At 35.9% G+C, this 13,290-nt stretch overlaps 1 protein-coding gene across 2 annotated transcripts in view; it reads left to right on the top strand.

The window, feature by feature from the left end:
- Nucleotides 1-1,221: 1,221 nt before the first annotated feature.
- LOC118738061 (beta-arrestin-1) overlaps nucleotides 1,222-13,290 on the top strand; it is a 32,876-nt gene continuing 20,807 nt past the window's right edge. Inside the window, exons 1-2 of one of the 2 annotated variants that reach the window (XM_036468959.1) lie at nucleotides 1,222-1,450; nucleotides 1,515-2,134. In XM_036468959.1, the coding sequence (XP_036324852.1) occupies nucleotides 1,597-2,134 (538 nt within the window). In that variant the 5' untranslated portion in view covers nucleotides 1,222-1,450; nucleotides 1,515-1,596. Of the gene's footprint in view, nucleotides 1,451-1,507; nucleotides 2,135-13,290 lie in introns of both variants that reach the window. The other variant, XM_036468958.1, reaches the window with a different exon arrangement.

Genomic DNA, 13,290 nt, shown 5'->3' on the forward strand with positions numbered 1-13,290 from the left:
AATATCATAATTTTAAACGAGGTGGCAACCCTATTAAAAAAATATATCCTTTCTGCACATCCAGAGGTCAAGCCCTTTCATTTGACACCTCATTTTTGAAAATCGAATGAACGGTGCAAATCTTATTTCCGAACCCTGAAGGAAACCAAGTGGAACGACTTAAGAAGTTTTAACAACAAATAAATTATAAACAATGATATTGATTATATTTTTTAGTTATACATGTTTTAGAGGATACCTCCCTTTAAATCCTGACCAAGTTTCATTTGTTAATTCCACCTGGTTTTCTTAAAACACAAGATGCGGCTGACTACTAAAGCCCACCCAAATTTCAGAGAGTAGGACAATATTCACTCCAATGAGAGAAATATGCAAGAAAGTACGAGAACGCAAAACCAGCAAGAAGCTGCAAGTTTTATGAAAAGCTGATTAATTTGTTATTTTCCGACGCAATTTTTTAAGAAAAATATTATATCCCATCTTATTATATATTTAAATAGGTTTATTTTGTCAATTGCATCTCTAAAATCACCACAAAAAATTCTTTTGGTACTAGCAAATAGTTATTAGTAAAAAATGTATCCACTTAAAATCCAGTAAAACTTGTAAGTTCAGCTGTCATTTCTGCTCTCTCTTTTGCTGTTTCCGTTCAAGTTTTTGCGTACGAAAACGTCATCCAGTAAAAACCAGTAAAATTAGTATTGGATTGTACTGGATAGTGCGTACGCGTAGAGGGTAATTTCTTGTTGTTCGTTTCGAGTTGGTGCAGTTTTCGCCACAGTACCCATTCTGATGGGGCCATAAACACCTTCAAATGACGGGTTTAAAATCCCGCACCTAGAGGTTAAATTCATCTTTTCCTTGAATTTGATGATTGAACACGGCAACGTTGAATTTATTATATCACATAAAATTTCGAAACCAGTAAGTGTCTGGAGACTTGTCTAGATATGTCACTAGCAAGTTCTACAAAAGTTGACGTCATATGGCAGTGTTGCTTCTTGATTGTATTTTCATAGTGCACGAAATCTTAAATACGGTAATTGAAAATATGATAAACTTTGGCATGGACGATATATACTCCACCAAAAATGGATGGATTAAATTTGACTTAAGTTTGTTGGTTTTAGTTTTTAATAAGGTTTAATTAGTGTATTGACTACTGTATATTCAGTGCTTAAATTATTTTTTAGCGCTATCGGCTAAAGCTGCAACACTGCACGGTATACACATTCCTTGTGACGTTTCGTCTGTGTCATTTTTTCTGAATATTTTGGGATGGTCGTCGTCGTTCGAAAATTATTGGGAGATGAAGACTAGCTATTTAAGAAAATAATTTTGTATACAAGTGGTTAAGATATGAGAGTATATTAATACACAACAAATATTAAACAGGAAAACAAGTGTTTTGCCAGGAAATGAAGGAAAAATAAGAGCAAAATTTCGAACGGTAAGGTGATAATTACAATAATTTTGGGAATTTATCAACGCATTACAATCTAATCAGCAATTAGATGACAAATCTGGAGTAATCTGACATAAGAAGCCAATTAAAGCAATCGAATCATTGATACTGTTTTAGTAAAAGAGACACCGATGAACACCCTTTCCACCAGCGGAGCTGCAACTACTGCCACACCCTCATCTGATGAGGCTGGAGGTGGCGGTGGCGATGCAGATGCAAGCTCGCGGCGTCAAGCCACTAGAGTTTTTAAAAAAAGTTCATCTAATGGTAAGATTACAGTCTACCTGGGGAAACGTGATTTCGTCGACCACATTACGCATGTTGACCCCATCGACGGTGTGGTTTTTATCGATCCAGAGTATGTTAAAGATCGTAAAGTGTTTGGCCAAGTTCTTGCCGCATTTAGATATGGACGTGAAGACTTAGATGTACTAGGTTTGACGTTTCGCAAGGATTTGTATTTAGCGCATGAACAAATATATCCGCAACAACAAACCGAAAGGCCAATGACAAGATTGCAGGAACGACTCGTAAAAAAATTAGGACCGAATGCATATCCATTTTACTTTGAAGTTCCTCCGTATTGTCCGGCGTCAGTATCGCTGCAACCAGCTCCTGGCGACACTGGTAAGTCATGCGGTGTCGACTATGAGCTGAAGGCTTTTGTTGGTAAGTTGAAAAACAAAATTAAAATGCACAGTATTGGTAGCTGTTGAAATATTCGTAAGAGGTATAAAAAACATTCATATAGTAGATCCCTATTATAAATTTATATTGAAAAACAAATATCCAATAGTATGCAATTGTTTATTAATTATCAGAATAAAGGTCATCTACAAAGTCAAATTCATTCAAAATATATGCATTTGGCTATGAATCGTTACCGTGCGATAACACATGTCAATGCGAGGTTAATTAATCTAGTCGACAATATTTTATGAGCCGACCGTGAACAACGATAACTTTCTACAAACATATATTTTTTTTAGTGTGTACTTTGTTGCGATTCCCCCTTGTGACAGCGTCGCCGCGATGATTAGCTTCGGGTGGATGCGTTATTAATGCGCAGTTGTAAATGGTGCGTAAATGCATGGCAGTCATTTAGAACGATGACGTTTACGTTTTAATACAAATATACGTAAATGAACTTTAGCTTATATCGTCGCCCGGATAAACTAATTTCGTATGTTGAACTTTAATTACGAGTGCTTGATTGTAATCATAAATGTTACCTTTATGATTATAATAATTCTAATCTGAAAAATTTAACCACCTAGATTACTGTAATCGTAATCTTGAAATACATACATGATTACGCATACCGTAATTATGATCCCAAAAATGTTAAGATTACTATTACAGTAATTGTAATCATGAAAATTACGATAACGAAAACTTCAATTGTAATCCTAAAGATATCATGATTACAAGTAATGTAATCGTAATCAAGAAAAGGTTGATTGCGATTTTCTGATATTCTGTAGGGGTTTAGTAGTTAAAGTAAATGAGTGGAACTTTCACTGAAATGATAGTCGAAGAAATACTGTTGCACAGCGGCCGCTGTGGTGTACTGCAGAGCCATGATGCAAAAAATAAGGTTGTTCCATTGTCACTTTTTCGTCGCCATATTAACAACCTCACAATTAAGCAGATTGTGACATTGGCTACCATAGCCAATATCTAAATTCCTTAAAATTTTCTTATTAATTTTTTGTCGATTTAAAAATCTGTTTCCTGTTTCACGTGAAAAAGCTGTTAAATTGCATATAAAATTTCTTTCTGTGAAATAAGTGTGAAATTCCACAACATTTCCTCAGCAAAGTAGTATTCTGTACACGCTGTGAAAAAGCTTGCAACATTTTTGCAACATGAAGCTAGCAACACAATTTTTATGACATTTTTAAATACACAGTAATCCCTCAAGGTTTAGCTTAACATGGTTCTAGGGATACACCCTGTGATCATGTTACTTTTCATAAGGTGTCGCGCCTCACCAGTATCTATGCGTCGCCAGTAACTGGCTACGAAATCGTTTTCATATGCCTCCATTTTTCATAGGTTTAGGATTTTTCATTTATTTCTATTCCAAGTTCTACGGTGGCACGCTGCATTTTCCAATAAACCCATATTTTTCCATGAGCTTGAGATTGACTTCATGTACATGTTCATATATCCATACCAAGATCCGGGACTCTACCATAAATACTTCCAGAGATATGCACTATGAAAAATTCGATTTGTATGGGAGGTTCCACATCCCCTTTAGATATCGATTTTGTTTTAGCCTATAACCGTTCTTGGAAAATTTGTGTCCGATATTTCAAAAAAATTGGTATAGCCGGTATGGGCATTGTGCCAAAAAATGAAATCAAACGTCGTAGTTGACCAAAAAAGAACATTAGACTTGATTCACTCGAATTCTCAGAAAAAGAAAAGCTAAGAAATATATAATAAGATAGGATATATTAAAACAGCCTCCAGAACATTTACCAAAAGACGCCCCAGAACTTCAAAAATCAGATTGATTGAAAATTGGTTTTTATCTATTTATTTTATACTTTATTTTGGGTCTGCAAAATTTTATGAGAAAACAATTAGTCTGTTCCCATGATTCAATAATATAAAGGTTTTGTAATAAAACAGTCTTCTCGCTCCCACACATAAAATCGGCTCCTTTACTTGTGCAGAATGTTGCTTACTCTATAGTTTCTAGTGATATTAGTAGTAAAACCAAAAATTCTTCATACTAAATGTTCGTTGGCGTCACCTTCGTTTGCGTAATTTTCTAGACCAAGTGTAGAATAGCGACCGTTTAGCTACCGATACCGATACCAAATTTATTTGGCGCAGGTAAAAAAAAGAAGATATAAAAGGTTTATTTGTATTTTTTATTATCACTAAATTGTTGAAACCCAAAAGTAGATCATGATAAAATATGTAATAACTTGTACTTTCTAAATAATATAAAATTCTAGTTATTTCTTGAAAAAATAACATTTGTTCGTTCTTTAGTGGTTTTGGTTTAAAAATACAAAAAGCTATAAATTATGTACATCAGCTGAAGAACAAATTAATTACCTTTATGGTGACGTCATTAGCTTTTTAATCGGTTATAAAGTTCATAAGGTATTAATATTTAAAATATCTAAAAACTGAACTTTAAGCTTCTAGAACCTCTTCATTTTTTACTTGCGCCAAATCATTTTGGCATGGTTGAAATGCATAAAAAGTTCTATTGATCCGCATTTTTCGTTTTTGCATAGCTGAACGGTCGGCATTCTAGATTTGTTCCCGGAACTGACGAATAACTTAAATCAAAAATGCATATTTTTATATATTGTTTAGTATTTCCATTAAAACACCAAATATATTGCAAATTCGCATAGAATTAGAAATACACATTTTACTTCTAATTGTATACTTTGCGTAGTTTTTGTAGTACCATTCTACTACCGTTTTCGCAAAATGCGATCACATTCTTCCCCTTTCTCCTACTTCCAAAATACAAATCTAGATAAAGGAGTGTCAAATTTTAGCTGTCACAAATTACACAACCTTGTATTTAGTCTGTTCCAATAGTAGTCCGGTTTACAAGATTTAGTCAGAACTTACAGGAAGTCGTTCCTATTGACATAAAACCTGTAAGTGGGAACACATTTGAGAGAGTAACTGAGCAGCTGTTCCTAGTCAGAAGTTACAGGATTTAGTCCGGAGTTTCTTTTCCTGTAAGTTCATGAAAAGTGTCAAACGGTCAGCTGATTTGCATGTGCAAGCAAAAACTAACAGCGGTGAAAGCAAAGTACCTTATATTTGTAAGAAAATGGAAGTAAACTACGAAATGTTTGAATATGTATAGATTTTAATAATTTTTAGTGATATTTCAGTTAAATCAGTGTTGTACAAATGACATGTAAACAAACCGACTGACGTTTTTACAGGAAATAGTGCTTTTTGGGTTCCTATGCATTTCTGCATCTGTTCTCCTTTTACTCTCATTTGAGAGAGTAAAATTGTAGTCTGACAGTTCCACAGGTTTTAGTCCGAAGTTCAAAGGAACATACTAATTATTGAACCATGGTCTGTTCCAATAGCAGTCCGGTTTACAGGATTTAGTTAGAACTTACAGGAAGTTGTTTTTGTGGTTGTTGTAGCGGCTACTAAGCCCCGTTCGGGGCGGTTCATCCATCAACGTTGTCGTCAATTTCAGCTAGGGGGAGGCCCAGGAAGTGTGCTACTTCCACAGGGGCTGTCCATAGGGACAGGGGCGTTAGCTGAGTGGGGTTCTCAGGGCATGTGAAGAGGTGCCAGGAGTCATGTGGCGACTCTCCACATGCCGGGCATTGGTTGGGCACATCCTCGTTGATTCTGCACAGGTAGCTGTTGAGCCTGCTGCAATAGCCAGAGCGAAGTTGGGCTATTGTAGTGCGGGTCTCCCGAGGCAGACAAAGTTCTGTCCCGTCCACGTCCGGTGGTTGTGTGCCTAGAACGGCATTCACAGGGCGGGAGTCTACATAACTTGAGACTGATTCCCTGTGACTTACAGGAAGTCGTTCCTATTGACATAAAACCTGTAAGTAGGAACACTTTTGAGAGAGTAACTGAGCAACTGTTCCTAGTCAGAAGTTACAGGATTTAGTCCGGAGTTTTTTTTTCCTGTAAGTTCATGAAAAGTGTCAAACGATCAGCTGAATGGATGGAAGTAAACAAAGAAATGATTGAAAATGTATAGATTTTAATAATTTATTAGTGATATTTCAGCCAAATCAGTGTTGTACCAATGACATGTAAACAAACCGACTGACGTTTTTACAGGAAATAGTGCTTTTTGCGTTCCCGTGCACTTCTGCATCTGCTCTCCTTTTACTCTCACTTGAGAGAGTAAAATTGTAGTTTGACAGTTCCACAGGTTTTAGTCCGAAGTTCAAAGGAGCAGACTAAATCCTGTAACTTCTGACTAGGAATAGTTGCTCAGTTACTCTCTCAAAAGTGTTCCCACTTACAGGTTTGATGTCAATAGGAACGACTTCCAGAAAGTTCAGACTAAATCCTGTAAACCGGACTGCTATTGGAACAGACTATATGTGTTGCTGGAAAAATTTCACGGCCCATGAGTCCCAAAGTAAATTTCATTTGCTGTTAAATGGACAAAGATAATATGTATTAAATAACACATCGAAATGTATATTTTGTGTCTGAATTATAACAGAATCATCGTATCCAATATAGAAAACTACATTGTGAAATAATGACACTAAAAAAATTTTAAAATATGTTCACTTAAGTTGCATTAATATTAAAATAATGATTTGGCAAATTGTTATCGAATTTAATGTAAAATTTAAACGTTTTTAAGATAAGATATTAATTATTTTTAAAAGGTAAATATTAACACAACTATTTGGGATATAAAATCTCCCACACCAAAAAACTTACAATTAAGTAACGCCGCTTCGAATATTTCACAATTGAGCAGTTGTCAAAAATCTGCATTTTAATCAAAAGGTTGTTTATTGAAACTACCTGCGGTAATTCTCTTGTTTACCGTAAAAAACTACTAAAAAAGTTCCGGAAATGTCGAGAGCGGTATCAATCGACGCGCTTCGGTCCCCGTATTAACAATCCGGGCGGAAGGTATATATCATTTAAAAGTTATTAACAAAAAACTTTTGTTAAATTTCGTTGTTTTGTATGGGCAATTACCCCGACAAAAAATCACTAAATCACCCCTTCTCACTTTTTAAACACTATTAAAATATATAGTTTAACTTAATTATTAAACAAAAACATAGGTTTATCAATCAAGATAGATTATTTTGTTACTAAAAAGAAGTTGACAATCTTTGCGAACTGAAACGCGAGATTCCAAAATAGCTATAGTGCTGCCACTGTATTAGTATTTCGTAATAATTCACTTTTCCTTACAAGGCGTGTGCATGGTTCAATGCTTTTCGGTATCTTCATTCGTTTAAATTATAATAAACATCACTGGGGCGGTAGCCATGGAGTGCCACAAGTGCGATTTTACAATTACAACCTTTCATTTTTTATCGAAGTATTGACTTTTATAGAAAAAGCGATCGCGCGACTTTTTATTACAAATTTTCGCCTGCGGCGCTTTTCCCATAAAAATCAACACTTCGATAAATAATGAAAGGTTGTAATTGTAAAATCTCACTTGTGGCACTCCACGACGCTTACTTTTAATTTCAGTTGAAATAAATGTAAACCATAAAAGTAGCGCTGCCATGGTTTAGCGAAATTTGCTATTATATTTTGGCTAGAATATTTTATTTAGGTGAAAGTAAAAAAAAGAGGAAGAAGTGTATAGTGTAAACTGAGGGTAATAGCGCAAATGAAATGTGGAATAGAGTGGCAATACTAGCTATTTTAGGTTATACAAATTTTGGCAAGCCCAAAGTTTGTTTACTCTGTTTTATTAGTGAAATATATGAAATAGTAGTGAATAAATGATATTGCTTACTAAAACAATAACGGGAGACGTTTTGGTTTTGGTAAAAAGTGAGAAGAGGTGATTTAGTGATTTTTTGTCGGGGTAATTGCCCATACAAAACAACGAAATTTAAAAAAAAGTTTTTTGTTAATAACTTTTAAATGATTAATAATATATACCTTCCGCTCCCGGATTGTTAATACAGGGACCGAAACGCGTCGATTGATACCCCTCTCGAGATTTCCGGACCTTTTTTAGCAGTTGTTACCCTAAACTAGAGAATTACCCTACTGAAATAAAAGTTCTATAAGCATCTTGACCGAGACTCAATTATCTATTTTCAAGTATATATATGTATGGGTCTGGTACGATACGTCGAAATTTAAATTGTCGAAACTAAAAACACCGAAAAAAAATGTCGAAAAAAAATTGTTAGAAAATCAAGAATGTCGAGAAAAAAATTGTCGAAAAGAAAAATGTCGAAAACAAAAAATGTCGAAAATAAAAATGTCGAAAAAAAAATATCGAAATAATGTAATGAATGATGTGTAAAATTCGCGCGAATTTTACACATCATTCATTACATTATTTCAATAGGTTGATTTATTTAAGTTAAATTCCACTAATCCTATGTACTAATATAATAAATGTGAAAGTTTGTGAGTGAGTATGTTTGTTGCTCGTTCACGCTAAAATGTCTAGATATATTTCAATTAAATTTGGAATATAGATATAATATTCTAACATATAAAATATTTTTTGGAGTTTCCACCTCTTTCAAAAAAAACCCGATTAATTAACAAGTTTAACAAAATATTAGCAAGCGAAAGCGGTTCAGAAACTATATATTTCGGAAGTATTTTGTAATAGGGTTGCCGCCTGTTAAAAAAGTTTAAATCAATTCTTAGAAAAAGTTTAAACGAATTATTTTAATGTGGGTATCAAACGAGAATGCTTTATTGTAGAAATATTTTTAGAGAGTTGCCATCTTTTCAAAAAGTTAAAATCAATTTAAATAACACGTTAAAAAAATTTTTTTCTGCGTAATTTTGCAGAACTTTCTTTTTCCATCTTAGGAACTCACATTCAACTTTTTCGACTTTTTTTCGACAATTTACGCGTTTTGCATTTTTTTCGACCTTATTCATTTCGAAAGCATACAATTTCGACATTTTGCGTTTCGGTTAAACATTATTTCGAGATTTAAAAAATATTTAAATTTCGACATTTCTCTTTCGACATTTTTATTTTCGACTTATCGTACGGATCCCATATGTATGTATAGAACTCGTTTCTATATTTCTTTATTGTAAATTTAAGTCAAATACAATTCTCACAAAACGAATGTGTTGCAACCAAAATGTATTCAACAAAGTGTGATTGATTTTGACATTGCTCTCATAAGAAACAGGCTATAATGTCAAATTGAAATGAATTGTTAACCCATTTGAAAATGTGTTTTTTTTTCAAATTTGAATTAAAAAAAAAATACACACAAATTTTTCAAGTAAAGCAAATTTTCTTAATAAACGTGAAATTGTTAAGAGATAAACCGCCGAGAAGAGCAAGTAAGTACATTTATGTTTGGTAATAAGTAAATACGTTCGACTATGCTTAAATATTTAATGTAAGGAAACCAAGGTGAAACGATGCAATAAAAGTCAGGACACGAAAATAGTGCGATGTTTTAAACCACCTAGTTGCGAATTAAGACGGCAGCGATGGGAAGAAAGCTTTGGTGTTGTACTACGTGATTCATCTCGCGTTTGTGAAAACCACTTCAAGGAAAGTGATGAGCAAATCAAACACTTTCCAACGAGCTCGTTTATACCCATGCGCAGTCCCAATGCCATACGGAAAAACTGATACAAGTGAGGATTTAGTACACGATCAGGATACATTCTTTTTTGATGCCCAAACTCAAACAGACGACTCTTTAGAATGCACGTTGCGAACAGAAATATTTCGGCTTACCGAAATAATTAAACCATGCAAGCAAGTATGGAAGAGCTTAAATTAAAACCGCTCGAAGCAAGGTTGCAACCAAGGTGTATTAAACAAGGTGTTATTGATAACTCAGGTAGGCTCTCTTTTAAGGTACTATTATGACAAAAAATATAAACAAACGATTCAAAATTCATACAACATTTTTTCAATTTGACTTTATAGGATGGTTCTTCTGAGAGCAATGTCAAATTCAATCACACTTTGTTGAATACATTTTGGTTGCAACCAACGAGATGTAAAATTAAATTGTGTATCCATGATACAAAAGAAGGTAGTTCCATTTAATGAGATTCGTTGTTGTTGCTAACCATTTGACTCTTAATAAAATTACGAGATTTCATCAAATTCATGCTACCTGATTACTAGAAGTAATGTTTTTTTTAAGCAGAAGATTTCATCAGTCTACTCAAAGATTTGGAATATGAAGGGCATGAAAATTAATACATACTTTCAAAAATGAGGTTGACGCCAAACGCATGAAGAAAGTGATCAAAATTATACTTATGCTAATTGCTTATCGGAGGGTGGTCTGTAAAAGCCAAATTCAAGTTTTTTGCATATATTGAAAATTTTAAATTTCAAATTTAAAAGTAAATTTGTATCAAAATATTAGGGCGATTCATCTGAACGCCTAAATGCCTCGAAACCTTAAACCTCTTAAACTTGCTTAATTTTGTATGGAAAATCGATTTATATACGAAGTTTACGCGGTTACGAGGCATTTACGCGTTTCCATGAATACCCATATTATAAAAACGTTTTATTTGGGAAGAGCATTCTTTAGAATTAGATTTTTAAATCGCATTCAATATAAGAAAATTAAAAAATAAACACATATTGCGGCGGTGATTTTTATTGTAAAATAAAAAGAAACAAGCTCGGATAATTTTGATTTGAAATTGTGTAAAATTGGTATAAACATGGAAAAGAAAATACTCCGTATATTGTTTTAATATTATAAAAGTGGCAAGGCCATTGAGAATACTCACATTTTCTGAAACTTCAAAAAATTTTACTATCCGTCAAAAGTTGTTTATTGAAACTACCTTCTTTTTTGTATCATGTTGTGTATCTATTTTGGCATGAACTTAGCTGACGTGCATCGGTTAAAAATTCAAAATTGACGTTGCTTCATCCAGCTCAGTGTTGCCACCTGAATATAGTACCGTACCAGTGTAAGGGCTAGTCCCTACACCACCCCCTTTATAGATTTATAGATGCTTACTCGTCTTTAGGAAAATAGGCCGGTTTAAGTCGATCAATAGATACTTTATTCGATCCAATGAGTATAGTGTACGTCTTCGGATGCCTGTGTACCACAAGATATGGTTCGTCGTAATGAGCCTTCAACGGTTTATGGATGGTGACGTCCCGTGGAAATACATGGCTACAAAAACGCAGGCCTTCCGTGCTCTGAAGTTTGCATCGGGTTCATGTTCTCGAAATGTTGTAGTTTCCTCAAAAAACTGCTCATCCGCGACCGTATTCTCTGTGGCGTCCAAAAACTCACTGGGAAGTCGGATCGTTTGGCCATAAAGCATTTCCGCGACAGATGCGCCCAACTCTTCCTTCACAGCCGTTCGCAAACCCAGTAGTCGGTAATCCACCCAGTTGGCGTCGGCCGAATGGCACCTGACCGCGGCCCTCAGAACCCGATGCCATCTTTCCGCCAGGCCATTTGCTTGTGGATGTTAGCTGGTAGTGTGTACGTGCTTCGTTTCGCTAGTTGCTGGAACAAGGCGCTTTCAAACTGCCGGCCCTGATCCGTGGTGATGTACCTCGGTGTATCAAAACGGCTTACCCAGCCATTGAATAGCTCTCTGGCGACAGTTTCAGCTGTCATGTTCTCCAACAGGATAACCTCTATCCATCCAGAGACGCACGTTAGGCAACACGTATACCTCGAAGGCGTAAAAGGTCCAACAATATCCACATTAATGTGTTCGAATCGCTTGGCAGGGACCGTAAATGTTTGTAGCTCTCCTTTTGTATGTCGTCCAACCTTCCAACGCTGACATGCTGAACAGCTACGTACTCGTGGCCGTAAATCGCTGCTCATCTTCTTCCACACAAAGCTCTTGGAAACTAACTTAATGGTTGCGCGTGGCCCCGGGTGTGCTAACCCGTGATTCTCAGGAATATAAGGGTGGTATGTGCCAATTGAGTCATCGCAAATTATCTCGATGTCCGTATCCGGATGACGACAACGTACCAGGTGTAAGGCAGTAGACTCGCCTTTTAGCAGCTCTTGTAACTAGCTGCTTTTATCTTGTTCGTCGCGCAGATGTTGGAGGTCGATTGGTGACGGAATAGGAAACGTTTCTATGCGTGAGAGCATATCGGCAACGATGCCATCAGTCCCTTTAATGTGCCTGATGTCCGACGAAAACTGACTTATGAAATTCAACTGTCGCGTTTGTCGTGGTGACAGCTTTTCCTCAAATGCCTCACAGGCAACCGCATGCGGCAAAAATTGCCGATAAAAGTTTACCGCGCCTAAAAAACTTCTAAGCTCGTGGATTTCTTTCGGTTTTTTTAAATCCAGAATAGCTTTTACTTTGTGAGGAAGAGGTTTGACACCGCTTGGCGACCCGAGATGGCCTAGGAATTCCACCTCTGCTTTCCCTAGCTGACACTTCTCCGCATTTATGATCAAACCATTCTCACGATAGCGTTCGAACAATACCTCCAGGTGTTGTGCATGTTCCTCTGGATCAGAAGATGCCACCAGTACATCATCCAAATACGGGAATACAAATGACAGTCCTCTGACTGCTTCGTCGATGAAGCGTTGGAATGTCTGAGCGGCGTTTCTCAGGCCAAACGTCATGAATTTAAATTCAAAATGCCCAAATGGGATGAGTATAGCTGTCTTCGGCACGTCCGTCGGATGCACCGGAATCTGGTGATACGCCTTTCTGCAAACAATCACGGAAAATATCGTTTTACCGTGTAAATCACTACCAAAGTCCTGAATGTGGCGCACAGGGTAGCTATCTGGGATTGTATCAGCGTTCAGACATTGATAATCGCCCCATGGGCGCCATTCGACTTCCTCATCATGTGCAACGGGCTGGCTCATTGAATTTTCGAGCGCTGGCAACTACGCTGCGCTGGCAATATTACCAAAGACATTTCATTAACAATTTCCTTAAGACATTATTCACACAGTGCAAACGAGAAAATCATTATTCAAGGAAAGAGAACCCCATTTTTTGAGTGTCTAGCTTAATATCGGCTTGATTCCCATGATTATTTTGTAATATCTACTCTTAACAAGATTTCATGCCACGAAAATTCTTTCTCGTTATCTTACCGAGTGTTGAAACGTGATCTGGCGAGGAACGAAAAAATAAGAGCTAGCCTT

Source organism: Rhagoletis pomonella, unplaced genomic scaffold (genome assembly GCF_013731165.1).
Source record: "Rhagoletis pomonella isolate Grant_MI unplaced genomic scaffold, Rhpom_1.0 Rhpom_scaffold_00004, whole genome shotgun sequence".
In the NCBI taxonomy this organism is placed as follows: Eukaryota; Metazoa; Arthropoda; class Insecta; order Diptera; family Tephritidae; genus Rhagoletis; species Rhagoletis pomonella.